Raw genomic sequence first — 24,880 nt, forward strand, 5'->3', positions numbered from 1 at the left:
TTTGGGTGTGGCAGGTGGCGTGAGATGGATCTACATCGGAGAACATTGTTTTTTAGGGCCTGGTATGGATTGGGGGGACCCCATGCTGTTTTTTTCAGAACTTTCTATTGCCGGCATTCTTTTCTCTACATTTATCTCTCAGTGGGGAAGCTTGCTGACAGCTGATGACTCACCGGTTGTTAAGGACGTGGTGGCCGGCTTCCTGGCCCACTGCTTAACAACCAGCTATTCTTCACAGAGAATTTGAATTGGTCAATCATTTTTTGACCAATCTGAATTCCAATCATTCTGAAAATTTGGAATTCATTAGAAAATGAATAAACAAAATGACACTAAACAGATTCTGAAACAGAATTAGTAACCTAACGAATACTGTATATCCGAAATGAAAGTAACAAATTTTTCTGTTCTGCACGTCTAATGTGTAAAAAAACAAGGAAAAAAAAAAAACCTGATCAGTTCCCCAGATTAGTATGGTAACACTGTATTGCTCTTTTCACAGTGTGTTAAAAAACAAAATCGTACAAAAAGTAAAACATTTAATAAAAAAAACATGTATTTCTTACATACTGTCACCAGTCAGTTTCCCTGATCACCGCCACACCAGTCGCTGTACTGCACTGGTGACAGGATGTAAATGAAAAAAGGGATTTTTTTTTTCTAAATTTTTTCATTTTCCCAAAAATTATGACAAAAATTACAACTTCAAAAAATTTGCCATGCCTCTTACTAAATACATTGGACTGTCTATATTCCAAAAAGGGGTATTTGTACTGTCCTGACATTTTAGGGCCTCAAGAAATGAGATCGGCCGTCAGTACATCAATATTCAGATATATATCCCGTAGTTTGTGTAACTTTCCTACCGACTGAATAATATACACTGATTTGGGTTATTTTCACCAAAGAAATGCAGCAGAATACATTTTGACCTAAAGTTATAAAGAAAGATTATTTATTTGCAAAATTTTATAACAGAAACAAAGAAAAACACTTTTTTTTTCTTAATTCTTTTTGTCTTTTTTTTTGTTTATTTAGCAAAAAAAAAACCAAAAAACCCAGTGGTGATTAAATACCACGAAAATAAATCTCTATTTGTGTGAAAAAAATAATAAAAATGTCATATTTGTACAGTGTTACATGACCGCGCAATTGTCATTCAAAGTGTGACAGCACTGAAAGCTGAAAATTGGTCTGGGCAGGAAAGGGGTAAAAGTACCCAGTATCGATGGGGTTAATAATAAAAATAAGCTTCTAAATGTTGTGCATAAATGTCAGGACAGTTCAAAACCCCCCCAAATGACCCCATTTTGGAAAGTAGACACCCCAAGCTATTTGCTGAGAGTCATGTCGAGTCCATGGAATATTTTATATTGAGACACAATACTCACCATGCCTCTCAGCAAATAGCTTGGGGTGTCTACTTTCCAAAATGGGGTCATTTGGGGGGGTTTTGTGCCACCTGGGCATTTCATGGCCTCCGAAACTGTGATAGGTAGTGAGGAGTGAAATCAAAAATTTACACCCTTAGAAATCCTGAAGGCGGTGATTGTTTTTCGGGGCCCCGTACGCGGCTAGGCTCCCAAAAAGTCCCACACATATGGTATCCCCATACTCAGGAGAAGCAGCTAAATGTATTTTGGGGTGCAATTCCACATATTCCCATGGCCTGTGTGAGCAATATATCATTTAGTGACAACTTTGTGCAAAAAAAAAAAAAATGTGTCACTTTCCCGCAACTTGTGTCAAAATATAAAATATTCCATGGACTCAACATGCCTCTCAGCAAATAGCTTGGGGTGTCTACTTTCCAAAATGGGGTCATTTGGGGGGGGAGGTTTGTGCCATCTGGGCATTTTATGGCCTTCAAAACTGTGATAGGTAGTGAGGAGTGAAATCAAAAATTTACACCTTTAGAAATCCTGAAGGCGGTGATTGGTTTTCGGGGCCCCGTACGCAGCTAGGTTCCCAAAAAGTCCCACACATGTGGTATCCCCGTACTCAGGAGAAGCAGCTGAATGTATTTTGGGGTGAAATTCCACATAGGCCCATGGCCTGTGTGAGCAATATATCATTTAGTGACAACTTTTTGTAAATATTTTTTTTTTTTGTCATTATTCAAATTTCGTTTGGGTACAGCATTGCATGACCGCGCAATTAGCAGTTAAAGCGACGCAGTGCCAATTTGGAAAAAGACCTCTGGTCCTTAGGCAGCATAATGGTCCGGGCTGAAGTGGTTAAAAAAGTGTGTTTTTTCCCCAAAAAATGCGTTTGAAAAATCGCTGTGCAAATACTGTGTGAAAAAAAAAATGAAACACCCACCATTTTAATCTGTAGGGCATTTGCTTTAAAAAAATATATAATGTTTGGGGGTTCAAAGTAATTTTCTTGCAAAAAAAAAAATATTTTTTATGTAATCAAAAAAGTGTCAGAAAGGGCTTTGTCTTCAAGTGGTTAGAAGAGAGGGTGATGTGTGACATAAGCTTCTAAATGTTGTGCATAAAATGCCAGGACAGTTCAAACCCCCCCCAAATGACCCCATTTTGGAAAGCAGACACCCCAAGCTATTTGCTGAGAGGCATGTTGAGTCCATGGAATAATTTATATTGTGACACAAGTTACGGGAAAGAGACAATTTTTTTTTTTTTTTTTTTTGCACAAAGTTGTCACTAAATGATATATTGATCAAACATGCCATGGGAATATGTGAAATTACACCCCAAAATACATTCTGTTGCTTCTCCTGAGTACGGGGATACCACATGTGTGAGACTTTTTAGGAGCCTAACCGCGCATGGGACCCCGAAAACCAAGCAACGCCTACAGGCTTTCTAAGGGCGTAAATTTTTGATTTCACTCTTCACTGCCTATCACAGTTTCGGAGGCCATGGAATGCCCAGGTTGCAAAGAAAACCCCAAATGACCCCATTTTGGAAAGTAGATACCCCAAGCTATTTGCTGAGAGGTATAGTGAGTATTTTGCAGACCTCACTTTTTGTCACAAAGTTTTGAAAATTGAAAAAAGAAAAAAAAATGTTTTTTCTTGTCTTTCTTCATTTTCAAAAACAAATGAGAGCTGCAAAATACTCACCATGCCTCTCAGCAAATAGCTTGGGTTGTCTACTTTCCAAAATGGGGTCATTTGGGGGGGGGGGGGGGTTGTGCCACCTGGGCATTCCATGGCCTCCGAAACTGTGATAGGCAGTGAAGAGTGAAATCAAAAATTTACACCCTTAGAAATCCTGAAGGCGGTGATTGGTTTTCGGGGCCCCGTACGCGGCTAGGCTCCTAAAAAGTCCCACACATGTGGTATCCCCGTACTCAGGAGAAGCAGCTAAATGTATTTTGGGGTGCAATTCCACATATGCCCATGGCCTGTGTGAGCAATATATCATTTAGTGACAACTTTGTGCAAAAAGAATAAAAAAAATGTGTCACTTTCCCGCAACTTGTGTCAAAATATAAAATATTCCATGGACTCAACATGCCTCAAAGCAAATAGCTTGGGGTGTCTACTTTCCAAAATGGGGTCATTTGGGGGGGGGGTTTATGCCATCTGGGCATTTTATGGCCTTCAAAACTGTGATAGGTAGTGAGGAGTAAAATCAAAAATTTACGCCCTTAGAAATCCTGAAGGCAGTGATTGGTTTTTGGAGCCCCGTACGTGGCTAGGCTCCCAAAAAGTCCCACACATGTGGTATCCTCGTACTCAGGAGAAGCAGCTGAATATATTTTGGGGTGCAATTCCACATAGGCCCATGGCCTGTGTGAGCAATATATCATTTAGTGACAACTTTTTGTAATTTTTTTTTGTCATTATTCAATCACTTGGGACAAAAAAAAATGAATATTCAATGGGCTCAACATGCCTCTCAGCAATTTCCTTGGGGTGTCTACTTTCCAAAATGGGGTCATTTGGGGGGGTTTGTACCGCCCTGCCATTTTAGCACCTCAAGAAATGACATAGGCAGTCATAAATTAAAGGCTGTGTAAATTCCAGAAAATGTACCCTAGTTTGTAGGCGCTATAACTTTTGCGCAAACCAATAAATATACACTTATTGACATTTTTTTACCAAAGACATGTGGCCAAATACATTTTGGCCTAAATGTATGACTAAAATTGAGTTTATTGGATTTTTTTATAACAAAAAGTAGAAAATATCATTTTTTTCAAAATTTTCGGTCTTTTTCCGTGTATAGCGCAAAAAATAAAAACGATAGAGGTGATCATCATCATCATCAAAAGAAAGCTCTATTTGTGGGAAGAAAAGGACGCAAATTTCGTTTGGGTACAGCATTGCATGACCACGCAATTAGCAGTTAAAGCGACGCAGTGCCAAATTGTAAAAAGTGCTCTGGTCAGGAAGGAGGTAAATCCTTCCGGGGCTGAAGTGGTTAAGCAGCGGGACTGGAAGCCAGCTGCCAAATCCTTAACAACCGATGACTCATCAGCTGTCAGCGGGCTTCCCCACTGATAGCTGAAATGTAAACAAAGCATTGCCGGCAATAGAAGATTCCAAAAAAAATAAAAGCGTGGGGTTCCCCCCAATCCATACCAGGACTTTCAGGTCTGGTTGGATTCTAAGGGGTACCCCACGCCAAAATAAAAAAAATGTGTGGGGTCCCCCCAAAAATCCATACCAAGCCCTTATCCGAGCAGGCAGCCCAGAAAACCAGGAAGGGGGGAGACAAGCAAGCGCCCTTCCTGAACCATACCAAGCCACATGCCCTCAACATGGGGGGGTGCTTTAGAGTAGGGGGGGCTCTGCCTTCTCCGTCTGACATTTTCTTAAATAGCCAAGGGGCGGAGTCACCCAGTTACATCAGCGGGGGACCCCTCCCCCTGTGAGGTTACTGACTGGGGCATTCTTGGTCCATTACACCACAAGGGGCCACTAGGTTATTGGGTGACTCCTCCCCTTAGCTATATAAATAATGTCAAATGTAGGAGCAGGCAGTCCGCGGGAAGCATTCAACGAAGCCAAAGGGTTTTTTTTTCTTTTTTTGGGTGTGGCAGGTGGCGTGAGATGGATCTACATCGGAGAACATTGTTTTTTAGGGCCTGGTATGGATTGGGGGGACCCCATGCTGTTTTTTTCAGAACTTTCTATTGCCGGCATTCTTTTCTCTACATTTATCTCTCAGTGGGGAAGCCTGCTGACAGCTGATGACTCACCGGTTGTTAAGGACGTGGTGGCCGGCTTCCTGGCCCACTGCTTAACAACCAGCTATTCTTCACAGAGAATTTGAATTGGTCAATCATTTTTTGACCAATCTGAATTCCAATCATTCTGAAAATTTGGAATTCATTAGAAAATGAATAAACAAAATGACACTAAACAGATTCTGAAACAGAATTAGTAACCTAACGAATACTGTATATCCGAAATGAAAGTAACAAATTTTTCTGTTCTGCACGTCTAATGTGTAAAAAAACAAGGAAAAAAAAAAAAAACCTGATCAGTTCCCCAGATTAGTATGGTAACACTGTATTGCTCTTTTCACAGTGTGTTAAAAAACAAAATCGTACAAAAAGTAAAACATTTAATAAAAAAAACATGTATTTCTTACATACTGTCACCAGTCAGTTTCCCTGATCACCGCCACACCAGTCGCTGTACTGCACTGGTGACAGGATGTAAATGAAAAAAGGGATTTTTTTTTTCTAAATTTTTTCATTTTCCCAAAAATTATGACAAAAATTACAACTTCAAAAAATTTGCCATGCCTCTTACTAAATACATTGGACTGTCTATATTCCAAAAAGGGGTATTTGTACTGTCCTGACATTTTAGGGCCTCAAGAAATGAGATCGGCCGTCAGTACATCAATATTCAGATATATATCCCGTAGTTTGTGTAACTTTCCTACCGACTGAATAATATACACTGATTTGGGTTATTTTCACCAAAGAAATGCAGCAGAATACATTTTGACCTAAAGTTATAAAGAAAGATTATTTATTTGCAAAATTTTATAACAGAAACAAAGAAAAACACTTTTTTTTTCTTAATTCTTTTTGTCTTTTTTTTTTGTTTATTTAGCAAAAAAACCCAAAAAACCCAGTGGTGATTAAATACCACGAAAATAAATCTCTATTTGTGTGAAAAAAATAATAAAAATGTCATATTTGTACAGTGTTACATGACCGCGCAATTGTCATTCAAAGTGTGACAGCACTGAAAGCTGAAAATTGGTCTGGGCAGGAAAGGGGTAAAAGTACCCAGTATCGATGGGGTTAATAATAAAAATAATTTTTAAAATATTTAATATTTGCAAGCTTGCATAAATCTAATTATTGCATGATGAATGATGAATTTAGAATAACAATTCTACATTGGCCAACCCTTTACAATAGCCTTACCTCAAGAAGATACAGTTGCATTTTCTTTTTAAATGCGCCACAAAAATGTAATTGTAACTCTGTGTATAGATATTTGGGTTTCAGAACCATTTCCAGAATTCTGTGAAGCCTGCAGAGATTACGTTATCTTGAAAGCTTGTGTCTTTATTGAGTTAAGTTAACCAATGAAGGGGATCACCTAAACCCCAAACTTTCTGCAGAAATGATTTCCCAAACACTCTGTGATCTGAGGAGCCCCGGAACCAACTCCCCCCCCCCCCCCCCCCGACCGATAACCAGTCTAAAACATTCAATGAACCCAATTTATAAAATCTTAGATATCTGGTGTACAGCCTCGTGCTATCCCCCAGGTTGGGGGAAGGAGATGTCATATTGGACAGACTAATGGTGGATTTCCAGTCTCCTCCAGCATTGAGAGATGGGGAAATATAGAACTTGTTTATGAGGATACAGTCATTCAGAGGAAACCAGTGCCCATTGAATGTTCATACTGGTCAGCTATGGGGAAACCATCATACACCTTATAACTGGGAGGAGGAAATTACCTCATCTTGGATTTGGAGATGTTCCTCCCATGTATGGTGAAGGAGGGGTCTTCCATTTCTTAAGATTTTCTTACATTTGTAAAATTATCTTATAAATTTGTTTCAGTATCTTAAAGCTGGCCATACATGGTTCAGTTTTTTCATTAAGCCAGCAGGCTTAACAAAAAATAAACCAACTCCCCCATCCACATATTTGAGGGGGATGGGGGAATCCTCCCCCATGTGCTATTGTATTCTGACGGGGGGGGGGGGTCTCTGTTCAAATGCAGTGGCCACAAATGGATCAAAATGGTCCCTGCAGAACTGGCCGAATTTTGATCTATCTATGGCCTGTTCTAGATTGCAAGTCTCTGATCCAGAGCAAGCATGCATCAAGTGAAGTCAGAGCAAAGCCAGAGTTCGCAAACAATATATTAGTTTCAGGACAGTGGTAGTCAGAGGATCAGCATGATAACCAGGTAACTGGAACTGTCAGAAGGAGAGGGTAGCCCTAGCAGACTTCATATTCCTATAAGGCTATTGTGATAAGTCTCAGTTTCTATGTATGTCATTACTCTGACTAACCATATCCTGGAATTCTGTCCCACCAGCCCCCCTCTCTGACATCACTATGAACTCCTCCTGTCTCCCGAATGGCAGCGCAGTTGCGGAATGTTCGGTGAAAGGATCAGATCCTCGGTATTCCTGGAGTTTGGATGGAAGATCCGTCTCCTCACACAACCGGGTAACTCTTCCTCCTCCGGTCTCCGGAAACCTTCGCTGTGATGTCACCAATCAGATCAATAATCTAAGTAGATCCATCAACATCTCCTGTGCAGGTGAGTGAGAGACAGAGACATCTCTGGAGTTTATACATACATCCTGAGGCAATCCATATAGCAGTTTTCTTTCCTTCAACTACAGGTTGAAGAAAAGAAAATTGCTCAATTCCCCATCAACACAGTCAGTGTTGATGGGGGAATCCCTCCCATAGCGCTATTGTGTTCTGCTGGCAAGGAGCCTTTCCCACTGGCAGAATACAATCAATGATCACTGCTGGAGTCTATAGCCACCGGCAACGATGGCATGATAGATCAACTATAGTACAACCAGCCTGCCCATAGCTACAGTGCCTTGAAAAAGTATTAGGATTTTATGTGACGGACAGACACAAAGTATAGGAAACACAAGGGTAATACAAAGACACTGAATTTCAAAAGAGCCAATTTCCCTAAACTGCGCTCCTTGCTAGAAGATATTGAATGGGATAAAATCCTAGAAACAAAGAACACGGAAGAAAAATGGGAGTGCTTCAAGAGCATATTAAATAAAGGTATTGGCCAGTGTATCCCAATGGGAAATAAATTTAAAAGAGCTAAAAAAAATCCTGGGTGGCTTAACTCCAACATAAAAAATGCATATAAAAGCAAAGGAGAAGGTCTTCAAACAATACAAGGCTGAGGGGTCATTAGCAGCATTCCAACTTTACAAAGAATGTAATAAGAAATGTAAGCGTGAAATCAGGGAGACTAAGATAGAACACGAAAGGCACAAAGCGAAGGAGAGTAAAAAAAAAACAAGAATTTTTTTAAGTATATAAATAGTAAGAAAGAGAGGTCAGAACATATTGACCCCATAAAGGATGATGAAGGGATTCTGGTTAAAAAAGACAGAGAAATGGCAGAAATTTTGAATGTATTCTTCTCCTCAGTATTCACGAGGGAAATGTTGGGATTCCGTAACCAAGACAGCAACGTTTATCCACATGACACATCACAGGAAGCACCTTCATGGCTAACAGAGGACAGAATTAGTAATAGCATTGAAAAACTTAAAATCAATAAGTCAACGGGACCAGATGGCTTACACCCGAGGGTCCTTAACCACTTCCTGCCTGGCCTATAGCAGAATGACGGCCGGGCGGTGGTTCAGTTATCCTGACTGGGCGTCATATGACATCCAGCAGGATAACAACCAACGCATGCCCGTGGGGGGCGCGCATCGCGGCGATCGGTGGTGCGATGTTTCAGTTTGACACACCGCTACACAGATCTCGGTAAAGAGCCTCTGACAGAGTCTCTTTACCACGTGATCAGCCGTGTCCAATCACGGCTGATCACGATGTAAATATGAAGAGCCGTTGATCGGCTTTTCCTCACTCGCGTCTGGCACGAGTAGAGGAGAGCCGATGGGTTGCTCTCCTGACAGGGGGGGTCTGTGCTGATTGTTTATCAGTGCAGCCCCCCCTCGGACCACCATGATGCCGCCAGGACCACCAGGGATGCCACCACACTGGACCACCAGGTATGCCACCCTAGACCACCAGGGAAATGCCAATCAGTGCCCAGGCAGCTGCCAATCAGAGCCTTTCCCCAATGCCTGCCAGTGCCAGTGCCATCTATCAGTGCCGCATATCAGTGCCACGTATCAGTGCGCAGCAGTACCGCCTATCAGTGCCCATTAGTGCCCAGCAGTGACGCCTAACAGTGCTACCCATAAGTACTCATGAGTGCAGCCTTTCAGTGCCCAGTGTCGCCTATCAGTGCCCATCAGTGCCCACCAGTGCCACCCATAAGTGCCCATCAGTGCCTCCTATCAATGCCCATCAGTGCTGCATATCAGTGCCACCCATCAGTGCCGCCTACCAGTGCCCATCAGTGCCGCCTATCAGTGCCCATCATCAGTGCCCTACGGTGCCACCTCATCGGTGCTGCCTTATCAGTGCCCATCAGTGCCCGTCAGTGCCCATCAGTGAAGGAGAAAACTTACTTATTTACAAAATTTTATAACAGAAACAAAAGAAAAACTTTTTTCTTTCAAAATTTTCGGTCTTTTTTTATTTGTTTAGCAAAAAATAAAAACCGCAGAGGTGATCAAATATTACCAAAAAGAAATCTCTATTTGTGGGAACAAAATGATAAAAATTCTGTTTGGGTACAGTGTAGCAATTGTCATTTAAATAGCGACAGCACTGAAAGCTGAAAATTGGCCTGGGCAGGAAGGGGGTGTAAGTGCCTGGTATTGATGTGGTTAAGGTACTCAGTCAGGTGATTGCCAGACCATTATAACTAATTTTTACAAACAGTCTACTGACTGGAATGGTACCAGCTGATTGGAGAAAAGCCAATGTAGCACCAATATTTAAAAATGGGCCAAGATATATCTCAGGGAATTACAGGCCAGTTAGCCTAACATCAATTGTATGTAAGCTCTTGGAGGGGATGATAAGGGACTATATACAAGATTTTAGTAATGAGAACGGTATCATTAGCAGTAATCAGCATGGATTCATGAAAAATTGTTCTTGCCAAACCAATCTATTAACCTTCTATGAGAAGGTGAGTTGCCATCTAGATAAAGGAAGGCCCGTAGACGTGGTGTATCTAGATTTTGCAAAGGCATTTGATACAGTTTTGCATAAACGTTTACTGTACAAAATAAGGTGCGTTGGCATGGACCATAGGGTGAGTACATGGATTGAAAACTGGCTACAAGGGCGAGTTCAGAGGGTGGTGATAAATGGGGAGTACTCGGAATGATCAGGGGTGGGTAGTGGGGTTCCCCAGGGTTCTGTGCTGGGACCAATCCTATTTAATTTGTTCATAAACGACCTGGAGGATGGGATAAACAGTTCAATCTCTGTATTTGCAGACGATACTAAGCTAAGCAGGGCAATAACTTCTCCGCAGGATGTGGAAACCTTGCAAGAAGATCTGAACAAATTAATGGGGTGGGCGACTACATGGCAAATGAGGTTCAATGTAGAAAAATGTACAATAATGCATTTGGGTGGCAAAAATATGAATGCAATGGAATGCAATGCCAAGCTGCTGCAAGCAAAGCCAACAGAATATTGGCATTAAAAAGGGGATCAACTGCAGAGATAAAACGATAATTCTCCCGCTCTACAAGACTCTGGTCCGGCCGCAACCTGGAGTATGTTGTCCAGTTCTGGGCACCAGTCCTCAGGAAGGATGTGCTCACTTCGTAATGCTGTTGGAGATCTGGGTCGACTGCCCAGCATCCCTGGGATATTTAGGTGGAGACTGAGATCTAATCCATGTTTACTAGAGAAAAATCCCCTAGTGCTTGCAGAGCAAGGATGACATCCTTGTGTCCCAATTCCAGAGCTTTTTCTGGGGTTGTGTCACTGGAGATTGAAGTCCCATCCACTACCACAGGAATTTCATCTTCTGTTAGTTGAGGACAGAGACCAGCAGCACTCTGCCCTGTTGCCAGCCCTTCTGCTGGGTTGCTGTCAGTGGAGACCGCAGGCCCATCCACTGACATCTGCTCGAGCTGCAGTTGTGAGGTGCCGATTACATTCTCTCCCTGGAGCTCCCGCAGAGTTGATTGTTGTGGGCAGAGGTCAACAGCGCCATGCTCTAAAGCAAACTTCTGCTGAAGGTTTATCGGGTTGTTGTTGCTCCTCAGCAGAAAAGTCTATTAAATCCTGAGTCTCTGAAAGTGGTGTCTATGGATCACCATCTTCTGTCCATAGAACAAAGAAGATGTAACAGGTGCTGGGCAGAGCTCAGTGACGTTTGGCCCTGATGCCAGCTCTTCTGCTGGAGGCTCACTAGGTTGTTGCTCCTCAGCAGAAATGTCTATTAAATCCTCAGTCTCTGGAACTGGTGTCTGGGAGAGACTAGAGGTTCACCATCTCCTGTCCATGGAACCCAGAAGTGTTATCAGTGCTGGAGGTGCAGAGGTTAGCAGAGCTCTGCCCTGTTGTCAGCACTTCAGCTTTGGGGAGGGCAATCTCTGGAGTTTCCCCTGCTAATTCTAGGGCATGCTGCTGAATGTGTTCTAGCAGTTTCCTGTATGCCCTTTCCAGTTACTGTTCTTTCCTTAGCAAATAGTCCAGATCAGGTTTAAGCTCTAAAACCCCTGTGAGACCAAGCATAGGCTCTCTGTATTCTCACAGGTTCTCAAGGGTAGGTTCCCCTTCATAGCCAAACACAAAACCATCTGTAAGGCTCTCCCACAGCAATGCAGGGCCGCCAAAGTCATATCCCTCCAGAGAGCATGCTGGAAGGTGAACCTCCACCCCAGTCTCAAGTCTTTTGCAGAATCTAACATTTTTTCTTCTAAGATTGTCCTGTTTTTTTTGGCTCCATTCATCTTCCCATCAACTCTGACCAGCTTCCATGCCCCTGCTGAAAAAAAACATCCCCACAACATGATGCTGCCACCACCATGTTTCACAGTGGGGATGGTGAGTTCAGGGTGATGTGCAGTGTAAGTTTTTCGCCACACATAGCGTTTTGCTTTTAGGCCAAAGAGTTCAATTTTTTTTTCTAATCTGACCAGAGCACCTTCTTCCACATGTTTGCTGTGTCCCCCACATGGCTTCTCACAAACTGCAAACTGGACTTCTTATGGCTTTCTTCCAATTATGGCTTTCTTCTTGTCACTCTTCCATTAAGGCCAGATTTGTGGAGAACACGACTAATAGTTGTCCTGTGGACAGATTCTCCCACCTGAGCTGTGGATCTCTGCAGCTCCTCCAGAGTTACCATGGACCTCTTGGCTCTTCTCTGATGAATGCTCTCCTTGCCCGGCCGGTCAGTTTAGGTGAATGGTCATATCTTGGTAGGGTTGCAGTTGTGCCATTCTCTTTCCATTTTCCGATGATGGATTGAACAGAGCTCCGTGAGATGTTCAAAGCTTGGGAGATTTTTTTATAACCGAACCCTGCTTTATACTTCTCCACAACTTTATCCCTGACCTGTCTGGTGTGTTCCTTGGCCTTCATGATACTGTTTGTTCACTAAGGTTCTCTAACAAACCTCTGAGGGCTTCACAGAACAGCTGTATTTATACTGAGATTAAATAACACACAGGTGGACTCTATTTACTAATTAGGTGACTTCTAAAGGCAATTGGTACCACTGGATTTTAGTTAGGGGTATCAGAGTAAAAGGGGGCTGAATAAAAATGCCCCCCCACCCACACTTTTCACATATTTATTTGTAAAAAAAATTGAAACCCATTTATCATTTTCCTAGCACTTTGTGTTGGTTTATCACATAAAATCCCAATAAAATACATTTACGTTTTTAGTTGTAAAATGACAAAATGTGGAAAATTTCAACGGGTATGAATACTTTTTCAAGGCACTGTACATTGAAATTCAGTCAGTTCCTGCTGACCTGGCCGAATTTCGATCCGTCTGTGGCCAGTTTAACACCGACACAATAAAGGTTCATTCACACCAGCAGACCAGGTTATAACATGGCCATTGGTGTACACTGGGAAGAAAACATGGCATTGCTCTGAGTACAAAACATCTTCACATTTTTTTGATACTTTATTGAAATGTCACAAACTGACATTTCACTCATTTTAATGCATGGTGTACTATGGCACAGTGCAATAAATAATAATAATAATAAATGGTGTAGCAAACAGAACACAGAGGCAAATTGCCTTTTCTATTTGTTGGGTTGGGTTGTTGGGTTGAGCTGACCAACACAGGGTGTGAATGATCCCAAATAGTAATAATAATGGCTTTATTTCAGATTACGGTAATGTTGGATTGCTTATATAGTCCATAATTCCAAAAATGTTTATCATATAATTGTGCATAAAAATAAAAAAAAAATTGCCAGGGGCGACGCCATTGTTCAGTGTCTCTCATGGTGCATCTCCCTCCAGTGATTGGACAATAGCTGATTTCAGGAGATATACTGTAGATATAGAATTGTATATAGATATAAAATACCAGTTTGGTGTGTTTTGTTTAATTTATGGTGTAAGAAACCTTAAGGTTAGGTTCACATCTGTACGGCTCTGTGGGCCGCGTTTTGTGTGGGAACGGCCGCCTATTCTTTTGAATGGGCGGCCGTGCCTCCTGAAACGTGCAGTAGGGCCCAGCTTTTCAGAAATTGTAGCCCGCATGGGAACCGTAGGTGAGGTGCAGTTCCCAGGGCTTGCTGTGTGACATTAGCATTTTTGGTACCCTCACACCGCTCTTGCGTTTTTCTGTGCAGGTGGCTGTGGGACCAGCGGTAATCACCCGCACAGATGTGAACCTAGCCTTAGTCAGTTTTTAGTTATTGACAGACACTGACTTCTCCCCATCTCTGTGTCTCTTAGTTCCGGTATCAGATCCGGTCCTGGATGTGAGGTGTCTCCAGAATGGCAGCGCTGAGATCTCCTGCAGGGTGGAGAATGGGACTGACCCCTCCATCAACCTGACTGTGAGTGGAGGATTGGAGGTATATAATGTCACCAGCTCAGAGCGGACAGTCCGTGTCACTGTGCCTCCTGTGTTACCACCTGGTTCCTGGAATATCAGCTGTTCAGCAAAGAATGACATCAGTGAGAGATCCACCAATCAGACGCATGACGCTTGTCCAGGTGAGTGACGTCTGTCCTGTCCTTGGTGAGTCCCGTCTATTAACTCTATATATACCAGTGTGGTGTTCCTCATCCTTATTGTACAGTACTGGGGCTGTGTCATCTCATAGATTTAAGTTAAGTTTCAGGTTATAGTTGGGTTAGGTTTTGGGTTAAGATTAATTGAGTCTTAAAGCTCATCTCCAGGCAAATATTAGCCCCTCTACCACCCTTCCCTCCTCCATCTAACTGATCAGTAGCATTAAAAAAAAACAATTATACTCACCTAAATCTATGGTCACATGACTCTCCAGTCCCCAGTCTTCTCTCTTCTTCTCTTTACAAAGATGGGGTCCTTCTGGTGCACTGCATGACAAACACTTCCTATTGGCTGTCCAGCAGTGGGGCCATCCTAGGATCCAGAAGAGGAGTCATGTCAGTGCAAGAGGACTGTTGGGGAACAGCTGGTATGGGCATATCTGCAGCACTGGATTAGCAGTCATTTGCACCCGGAAACAACAACAGCAAGGGACCCGGACGGTGGACATAGGTGAGTATATCTTGTTTCACAAGGAGGAAACATTTGTAGGATGGGTTAGAGAATGATGGGGGATTAGTATTACTTATTTGCAAAATTTTATAACAAAAACAAAGAAAATGTTGGGTTTTTTTTCAAAATTTGTGGTCTTTTTATGTTTGTTTAGCAAAAAATAAGAAACCCAGTGGTGATTAAATACCACCAAAAGAAAGCTCCATCTGTTTAAAAAAATAATGATTTCATATGGGTACAGTACTGCATTCACCACTGTACCCATATGAAATCATTATAATTTTTTTAAAACAGATAGAGCTTTCTTTTGGTGGTATTTAATCACCACTGGGTTTCTTATTTTTTGCTAAACAAACATAAAAAGACCACAAATTTTGAAAAAAAAACCAACATTTTCTTTTATAAAACTGTCATTCAATGTGTTACAGCTGAAAATTGGCCTGGGCAGAAAGGCAAGTGGTTAAAGATGTATTACAGATGATGAAATAGGCAAATACAGCATCATTCAAGCCCAGGGGAGCCCACAATTTCCTTCAAAATCCCCGGAATCAACAGACCTCTTTTCCAAGGCATTGGGCTGTCTAAGCCCTAAGGAATGTGAGGGTGTACATGGTGAGGAGAATCACAGCAAACAAAAATAGCTATATATATATATATACAGGGCTTTTTTTCTCATAAAATAAGTGCAGGACCTCAATCATGATCCCCCAAAACCCCCCTTCCCCCGCACACACCCTCTAAACTGCACCAAATAGTGGGTGTTTTTAAATTTCACTAACATTGGGAGGGTCTTAAAGGGGCATTAAATACCAGAAGTTCATAGTACGGCACATAGTCAGTACAGAGTGCAGAGTTTCGGGGTTTGACACGCAAAGTGCAGATGGTTCAACTCTGGTTCAGAGTTGCGCTGTATACAAAGTGCAGAGTTCAGCCTTCTTCCACAGCTGCTTCACTCTGAATCCTCCATCCACATCTCACTCCTCTTCTTCTCTAGTACCTCCCCACACACTGTAGGTGGCTCTGCCTCTCTCACTTGCAGGGAGATCATCCAGTGGGGGTGCTCGCATCCATACAGCACCCCAGGCACCTGCATCTCCCTTGTCTCCATCCGGCACTCATTGGGAGCCGCTCAGGAGATCAGATCTGTGGGAGCCATTGAGAGACAAGCTGTCACTTGTAAACACAGAAGTCGGACTTCTGTGTTTACAGGTGATAGTGGTGAGCAGAGGGCCTGAGCCAGAGGTGGTGGAACTGAGTTCCACCAAGTTCTAGCTGAAAAAAAGCCCTGTATATGTATGTGTATGTATGTGTGTGTGTGTGTGTGTGTGTATATATATTGTCAGGGGTTAATTCCAATTGTAGAGCTTTAAGGACACCACCACTCACTTTTCTCAGTTTCAGGGCTGGTTTTACCCACTTTTATTTAAAAGAAAGTTCAAAACAAACACAGAAGATTCCCTTGCCTTAGGCTTTAGGGCCTTGGTCTGTCTCCCACAGACCGGACTCTCAGCACCTCCATACGTACAGCAAGTAGCCTCGTGCTACACTGGCTCCCACCTCTCTCTCCTAGGTGAAGCCCTACTGACTCCCATGCACAGACCTCCTGTCTGCAGGGTGGAGTCGTCTCCAACTGGGAGCCTAGAGCCTTGGTCTGGTCATTACTAGGGATGAGCCGAACACCCCCCGGTTCGGTTCGCACCAGAACCTGCGAACGAACTGAAAATTCACACGAACGTTAGAACCCCATTGAAGTCTATGGGACTCGAACGTTCGAAATCAAAAGTGCTCATTTTAAAGGCTAATTTGCATGGTATTGTCCTAAAAAGTGTTTGGAGACCCGGGTCCTACCCCAGGGGACATGTATCAATGCAAAAAAAAGTTTTAAAAACTGCAGTTTTTTCGGGAGCAGTGATTTTAACCACATGCCGACCGGGCCATAGCCAAAAGACAGCTACAGCGCGGTCGGCTTATCCTGGGAGGGCGTCCATGGACGTCCTCCCAGAATCCTGCTCTCACGCGCCCCCTGGGGCACGCACCCGAGAACATTCGTGGCTGGTCGCGGCCGTTTACCATGTGAGCGATCACATGTAAACAAACCATCATGTCATGAAGCCGGTTCCTCCCTCCCCTCTGTGTACTGATCGGTACAGAGGGGAGGCAGAGGGGGATAGATCGGATGGTAGCAGCGTTGTGGGCTGCATATGTAGTGCCCACAACGCTGCTCAGTGACAGATACAGTCACATCCATGGATCCATCCATCCATGCTCAGCCATCCCTCCATACTATATTACCCAGCAATACTCTGCAATACCCCACAATACTCTGCACCACTCCGCAACATCCCGCAATACTCTGCACTACCCTGCAATACCCTAAAATACCCTGCAATACTCTGCAATACCCCGCAATACTCTGCACTACTCTGCAACACCCCACAATACTCTGCAACACCCCACAATACTCTGCAACACCCCACAATACTCTGCAACACCCCACAATACTCTGCAATACCCTGCAATACTCCGCAATACTCTGCAATACCCTGCAATACTCCGCAATACTCTGCAATACCCTGCAATACTCCGCAATACTCCGCAATACCCTGCAATACCCTGCACTACTCTGCAATACCCAGTCATACCCAGTCATACCCTGCAATACTCCGCAATACTCCGCAATACCCTGCAATACTCCGCAATACCCTGCAATACTCCGCAATACCCTGCAGTACTCCGCAATACTCCGCAATACTCCGCAATACCCTGCAATACTCCGCAATACTCCACAATACCCTGCAATACTCCACAATACCCTGCAATACTCCACAATACCCTGCAATACTCCGCAATACCCTGCAATACTCCGCAATACCCTGCAATACTCCGCAATACTCCGCAATACTCCGCAATACCCTGCAATACTCCGCAATACTCCGCAATACCCTGCAATACCCTGCAATACTCCACAATACCCTGCAATACTCCACAATACCCTGCAATACTCCGCAATACCCTGCAATACTCCACAATACCCTGCAATACCCTGCACTACTCTGCAATACCCAGTCATACCCAGTCATACCCAGTCATACCCTGCAATACCCAGCCATACTCTGCAATACCCAGCCATACTCAGTCATACTCGGCGATACCCTGCCATACTCAGCCATACCCAGCCATGCCCAGCCATACCCAGCCATACCCAGCCATGCGCAGCCATACGCAGCCATAAGCAGCCATGCAAAGCCATACCCAGCCATGCGCAGCCATACCCAGCCATACCCAGCCATGCTCAGTCATGCTCAGTCATACTACCCTCCCTCCTAGATTGTAAGCTCTAATGAGCAGGGCCCTCTGATTCCTCCTGTATTGAATTGTATTGTACTTGTACTGTCTGCCCTAATGTTGTAAAGCGCTGCGTAAACTGTCGGCGCTATATAAATCCTGTATAATAACAATAATAATACTCGGCTATACTCGGCTATACTTGGCTATACACTGCCGTACTCTGCCGTACTCGGCTGTACTCGGCCTCTTTATGTGGCCAGGCTGTGGAATGACAGGTGGTATCGCAGTACTCAGGAGGAGAAGAAGAATCTATTTTGGGGTGTAATTTTTGGTATGTACATGCTATGTGTTAGAAATATTGTATAAATGGACAACTTTGTGTTAAAAAAAAATGTGTTTTAACCACTTCCTGCCCACCGGCCGTCATACGACGTCCTTGACTTTGTGCGGGGATATCTGAATGATGCCTGCAGCTACAGGCATCATTCAGATATCGGCTTTTTCAGCTGGCGATTCCCTACACCACAGGTGTCAAACACAAGGCCCGCGGGCCAAATCCGGCCCTCCGGGCCATTTCATGTGGCCCTCGCACCTCTCCTGCAGCTGCCAGAGAGCTCCAGCCCTCCTCTGGTCCTCCTCCAGACCCTTACTTTCTGCTTTCAAGCAATGCATCCAGCTTCCTCCCAGCAGCAGTATAAGGAAAGGGGGGTGCACTGTGATGTAAGGGAGAGTAGGAGACTAAATTTCTGATGGTGGGGTGGCTCTTGACATCTAATGTAAGGGGAGGGGATGTGCTGGACATCTAATCTTACAGATACAACTGGCCCTTTTGAGGGCAATCATAATGCTGATGCGGCCCACGATGAAATTGAGTTTGACACCCCTGCCCTACACCATAAGAACGATCATAGCGGCTGTTCCACTGCTTGATCGTTCTTATGGGAGGCGAGAAGGGACTCCCCCCTCCCTTCCCGCCGCCCTCCGGTGCTTCTACCGACTCACCGCTACGATCGAAGCCAGGATCGTTTTTTTAATTTTTTTTATTTCAGGTTTCCCAGCCTAGAGGTGAGATGTGGGGTCTTATTGACCCCACATCTCACTGTAAAGAGGACATGTGATGCCCTATTTCTATTACAAGGGATGTTTACATTCCTTGTAATAGGAATAAAAGTTTTTTTTTTTAGTTTCAAACTAAAATAAATAAAGTAAAATGAACAACAAAAAGAAATTAATTTTTTTTTTAAAGCGCCCCTGTCCGTGTGCTCACATGCAGAAGCGAATGTACACGTAAGTCCTGCCCACATATGAAAATGGTGTTCAAACCACACATGTGAGGTATCGCTGCGATCGGTAGAGCAAGAGCAATAATTTTGGCCCTAGACCTCCTCTGTAACTCAAAACATGTAACCAGTAAAAAATTTTTAAAGCGTCGCCTATGGGGATTTTTAAGTAGCGAAGTTTGGCACCATTCCATGAGAGTGTGCAATTTTGAAGGGTGACATGTTAGGTATCTATTTACTCGGTCTAGCTTCATCTTTCACATTATGCAAAAACATTGGGCCAACTTTACTTTTTTGGTTTTTTTTAAAGCACAAAAAAAAGCGTTCAAAAAATTTCTGCGCAAATACCGTGTGAGATAAAAAGTTGCAACAACCGCCATTGTATTCTCTAGGGTCTTTGCTAAAAAAATATATATAATGTTTTGGGGTTCTATGTAATTTTCTAGCAAATAAATGATGATTTTTACATGTAGGAGAGAAATGTCAGAATTGGCCTGGGCACTCCAGAATGCCTGAAGGTGCTCCATGCATGTTGGGCCTCTGTATGTGGCCACGCTGTGTAAAAGTCTCACACATGTGGTATCGCCGTACTCAGGAGTAATAGCAGAATGTGTTTTGGGGTGTAATTTGTGGTTTGCATATGCTGTGTGTGAAAAATAACCTGCTAATATGACAATTTTGTGAAAAAAAAAAGAAAAAAAAATTATTTTGCAAAGAATTGTGGGAAAAGATGACAATTTCAAAAAACTCACCATGCATCTTTTCAAATACCTTGGAATGTCTTCTTTCCAAAAAGGGGTCATTTGGGGGGTATTTGTACTTTTCTGGCATGTTAGGGTCTCAAGAAATTAGATAGGCCGTCAGTACATCAGGTGTGATCAATTTTCAGATATTGGCACCATAGCTTTTGGACTCTATAACTTTCACAAAGACCAAATAATATACACCAAGTTGTACTTATTTTTACCAAAGATATGTAGCGGTATAAATTGTGGCCAAAATTTATGAAGAAAAATTACTAATTTGCTAAATTTTATAACAGAAACAAAGAAAATTTCATTTTTTTAACCGAATATTCAGTCTTTTTTCTTTTATAGCGCAAAAAAACAACAACCCAAAGGTGATTAAATACCACCAAAAGAACGCTCTATTTGTGTGAAAAAAAGGACAAAAATTTCACATGGGTACAGTGTTGCATGACTGAGTAATTGTCATTCAAAATGTGAGAGCACCGAAAGCTGAAAATTGGTCTGGTTAGGAAAGGGGTTTAAGTGCCCAGTTGTCAAGTGGTTAATGATGCTTAACCACTTTAGCCCCGGACCATTATGCTGCCTAAGGACCAGAGCACTTTTTACAATTTGGCACTGCGTCGCTTAAACTGCTAATTGCGCGGTCATGCAATGCTGTACCCAAACAAAATTTGCGTCCTTTTCTTCCCACAAATAGAGCTTTCTTTTGATGGTATTTGATCACCTCTGGGGTTTTTATTTTTTGCGCTATAAACGGAAAAAGTCTGAAAATTTTGAAAAAAAGCCCAAGCTATTTGCTGAGAGGCATGGTGAGTATTTTGCAGCTCTCATTTGTTTTTGAAAATGAAGAAAGACAAGAAAAAACTTTTTTTTTTTCTTTTTTCAATTTTCAAAACTTTGTGACAAAAAGTGAGGTCTGCAAAATACTCACTATACCTCTCATCAAATAGCTTGGGGTGTCTACTTTCCAAAATGGGGTCATTTGGGGGGGGTTGTGCCATCTGGGCTTTCCATGGCATCCGAAACTGTGATAGGCAGTGAAGAGTGAAATCAAAAATTCACGCCCTTAGAAAGCCTGAAGGCGGTGCTTGGTTTTCGGGGTCCCGTACGTGGCTAGGCTCCCAAAAAGTCTCACACATGTGGTATCCCCATACTCAGGAGAAGCAGCAGAATGTATTTTGGGGTGTAATTTCACATATTCCCATGGCATGTTTGAGCAATATATCATTTAGTGACAACTTTGTGCAAAAAAAAATAAAAAAATTGTCTCTTTCCCGCAACTTGTGTCACAATATAAAATATTCCATGGACTCGACATGACTCTCAACAAATAGCTTGGGGTGTCTACTTTCCAAAATGGGGTCATTTGGGGGGGTTTTGAACTGTCCTGGCATTTTATGCACAACATTTAGAAGCTCATGTCACACATCACCCACTCTTCTAACCACTTGAAGACAAAGCCCTTTCTGACAATTTTTGTTTACATGAAAAAGTTTTTTTTTTTTTGCAGGAAAATTACTTTGACCCCCCAAACATTATATATTTTTTTAAAGCAAATGCCCTACAGATTAAAATGGTGGGTGTTTCATTTTTTTTTTTCACACAGTATTTGCGCAGCGAATTTTCAAACGCATTTTTTGGGGAAAAACACACTTTTTTAAATTTTAATGCACTAAAACACACTATATTGCCCAAATGTTTGATGACATAAAAAAGATGATCTTAGGGGGCGTGGCTTAGCTATGGCCGAGTGAAGACGTGCTTTGGAGGAGCTCCCTGTCCAACTCGGCCTGCACGGATCACAAAACGCCTTTTTTCTCCAGCAACCACGGCATGAGCAACCCCAAACGATACAGAACGAGATCGTCGTCCCGGGGAACCCATCACCGGACCACACAGACGGGCATCCCACATTTTTTCAGAGGTCAGGCGGACCTATCTCCCGGCGCCATAGCTGCCGCGCCACGTGGGCCCAAAACTCCTCCGTGCTGCGCGGAAACCCCGATGGCTTCCTCCACACAGAACCCAACGCCCTTACTCCTTACGGGCACGCCAGCCTTACTCTGCACGGAGATGGAGAGGCACCCGAGCAGCCAACTCATCCTGGAAGACGACCTCCGCAGCATGCTCAGGGCTCTCCCCACAAGAGCAGACCTGGAGGCCCTACCTACGAGAGCGGACTTCGAAACTATGATCCTGAGGATCGAGGAGGCACACAGGAAAGACATCCAAGAAGTAAGGGATGACTTACAAAATGTGGAAACCCGAGTCACCTCGGGCGAATCTAAGATTGCTGCCCTGGAGGTGAGGATGCAGGCGATGGAGCGCTCACAGCAGACGCACACCCTGGAAGCACAAGACATGCAGCTCCACCTGGAGGAATTGGAGGACCGTAGCCGCCGTAACAACCTGCGGCTACGGGGGATACCAGAGGCCACGGGACCGGAGGACCTGGCGGCGACGGCAACGGCGATCTTCCAGAGTTTACTGGACCATCCGCCACCACACCTGGAGATCGACAGGATCCACCGCACCCTAGGCCCAAAATCCTCTGACCCAGCCAGACCGCGGGACGTTCTTTGTCGCATTCACCGCTTTGCACAGAAGGAGACTCTGCTCAGAAAAGCATGGGACCAGGGAGAGATAGAATTCGACGGGGCCCGCATCCAAATTTTGCCCGACCTGTCGAGGGCTACGTTACAGCGCCGCACCATGCTGAAGCCCATCTTGGAACTAGCAAGGAGACATGGCTGCACGTACAGATGGGGCTACCCGCTCGCAGTGACTTTCCGTAATGATCGGGCCCACTACACACTACGCACCCCAGCAGACCTACCGTCCCTTTTCGACTTCATGGGGGCGGATCCGATCCAGGTCCCGAATTGGCTATCGAGAATCCCACGCCCGACCGGCCGCTCGGGCCTGAACACGAGCAGAATCAACCCGTCTACCCGCTCACAGAGGTCCCGAGGAAGATCCCGCATCAGATCAGATAACGGTGCACGTGAGTCTTGAGTCTTCTGTAAGTAACCGTGGACATTGTGCTTACCACACACCTACTCCCTTTGTCAGTTATAGTTGGGCATTCTACACCCACTCGCTCGGTGGTTCCCGAAACAGTTGGCATTCCTACCTGATCCAGGCGGTTTGTAAGCCGCCGGCTGTCCCTTGCACCCCTGCGTGCGGTCGGGCTGAGCCTGCTCCCCTGCCCCTTGTGGCATGATATGTCCCGTTTACGTGACTGCCAGGGTTACTCTTGAACCACCTAACCCCCCCCGGTTGGACACAGCAAGGGACAAAATAGGCCCGGGAAATGTCTATGGGGAGACTGGAAAGTTCCTGGGGCCTATCTGGCGGCGCCCCCCCCCCCCCTTGCCCTGGATTTTCATCTGAACAGACGATATGCATGGGGGTTATGTTTGTCCCACAACCCCCAACCCCTGGCTCTCATCCACCCTGTTGTTGAAATAAGCAGTGAAGAAAGGACATATTGATTACTCCTGACCAGCAGGGGGGGTTGCGGGTGGCTGCAATGGGAACGTTATCACACTGCAGGATCTATTGGCAACAAACAAGTTCGGTGATCTTACGGAGGTGCATGTCAGCCTTGGGAGACATGGGGGTTTCTGACTTGCCTCTCAGGGGGAGGGGGAAGGGGGAGTTGGTACGGGGGTGCTTGTTGGGGAGTATAGCAATGCTTCTAAATAGCAGGGCACATATGATATGTAAGTAGATGTTAACCCGTACAAATTGTGTCGTAAATTGTGTCGTAAATAAGATAGAGAGATGAAGGCTGTGCGGGGCACTGACTGCAGTGGTGTTGCAGTAAATAACATGTTTTCTGCTCCTGAAACCGGCAACACAACGCGCAGTCTTTGCATCGCTGGAATATTACCGACAGCCATCACCTGTAAAAACAACATTTGTAAGGGGTATGCTGAAGATCATCAGAGAGGCTCTACCACCACTATTACATTCATGCAGGGTGTGTTTGCTGGTTAAGCGGGTTCATAACCCAACTAGTTGAGTAGAAATGGAAGTTTCACACGGTTGATTATAGACTGCTAGTTTACCGTTAGCATTTGATGATTACAGTGTGGCTCATGTCACACAGTAAGTATGCTCACACATAACTTCACAGTTTTAGTTTTTAGATATGCTCCAAGAGTTAAAGTTTTGTTTACCTGGAGTACCAATTATATCACAGATCCGGGGGCTTGGGGAGGACACAGCCCTCCTCCCGAGGCCTTGGCTTGACACTTCCCCACTTAGGAAAACGACTACACCCAGTTAATTCTGGTGTGCGTGGAAGAATAACTTCAGTCTATAGTAATTACCCACTCTTTGTTTTGGGTATCCGGGAGGACCTTCCTTCTCGGCGCCTGTTGCAAACAAAGTGGGCCTTTGCCTCTTTCTAAACTTTTCCCCCCTTTTTAATTAACCTCCTTTCCTCCCCCCCACCTCCCCCCCCCTCCATCCCCCCCCATACCTGTTATCGGTTCTCGCGGACATGGGGGTACTCAATGTGGTCACCCTTAATGCAAAGGGACTGAACATCCCGGAAAAACGGAGAATGCTTCTAAATGAAATGAGACACATGAAAGCCGACATAGTTCTCATACAAGAGACACACTTCAGGGAAGACAAGTTCCCAATTCTAAAAAATAGGTACTACCCGACTGCATATCATTCCACCCACATAGCCGCTAAATCCAGGGGGGTATCTATCCAGATTTCCGCATCTATACCGTGGACATTGGTGGACAAAAAGTCAGACCA

The 24,880-nt window shown here is 44.1% G+C and overlaps 1 protein-coding gene across 1 annotated transcript in view; it reads left to right on the top strand.

Annotated features, from left to right (window-relative positions):
• The window catches only part of LOC141130160 (uncharacterized), a 147,903-nt gene that overhangs the window by 72,404 nt on the left and 50,619 nt on the right, over window positions 1–24,880 (top strand). Inside the window, exons 2-3 of the mRNA XM_073618107.1 lie at window positions 7,502–7,729; window positions 13,992–14,255. Coding sequence (XP_073474208.1) covers window positions 7,522–7,729; window positions 13,992–14,255 — 472 coding nt within the window. The 5' untranslated portion in view covers window positions 7,502–7,521. The remainder of the gene's footprint in view (window positions 1–7,501; window positions 7,730–13,991; window positions 14,256–24,880) is intronic.

The sequence above is a fragment of the Aquarana catesbeiana genome, linkage group LG02, assembly GCF_042186555.1.
Source record: "Aquarana catesbeiana isolate 2022-GZ linkage group LG02, ASM4218655v1, whole genome shotgun sequence".
Lineage (NCBI taxonomy): Eukaryota > Metazoa > Chordata > Amphibia > Anura > Ranidae > Aquarana > Aquarana catesbeiana.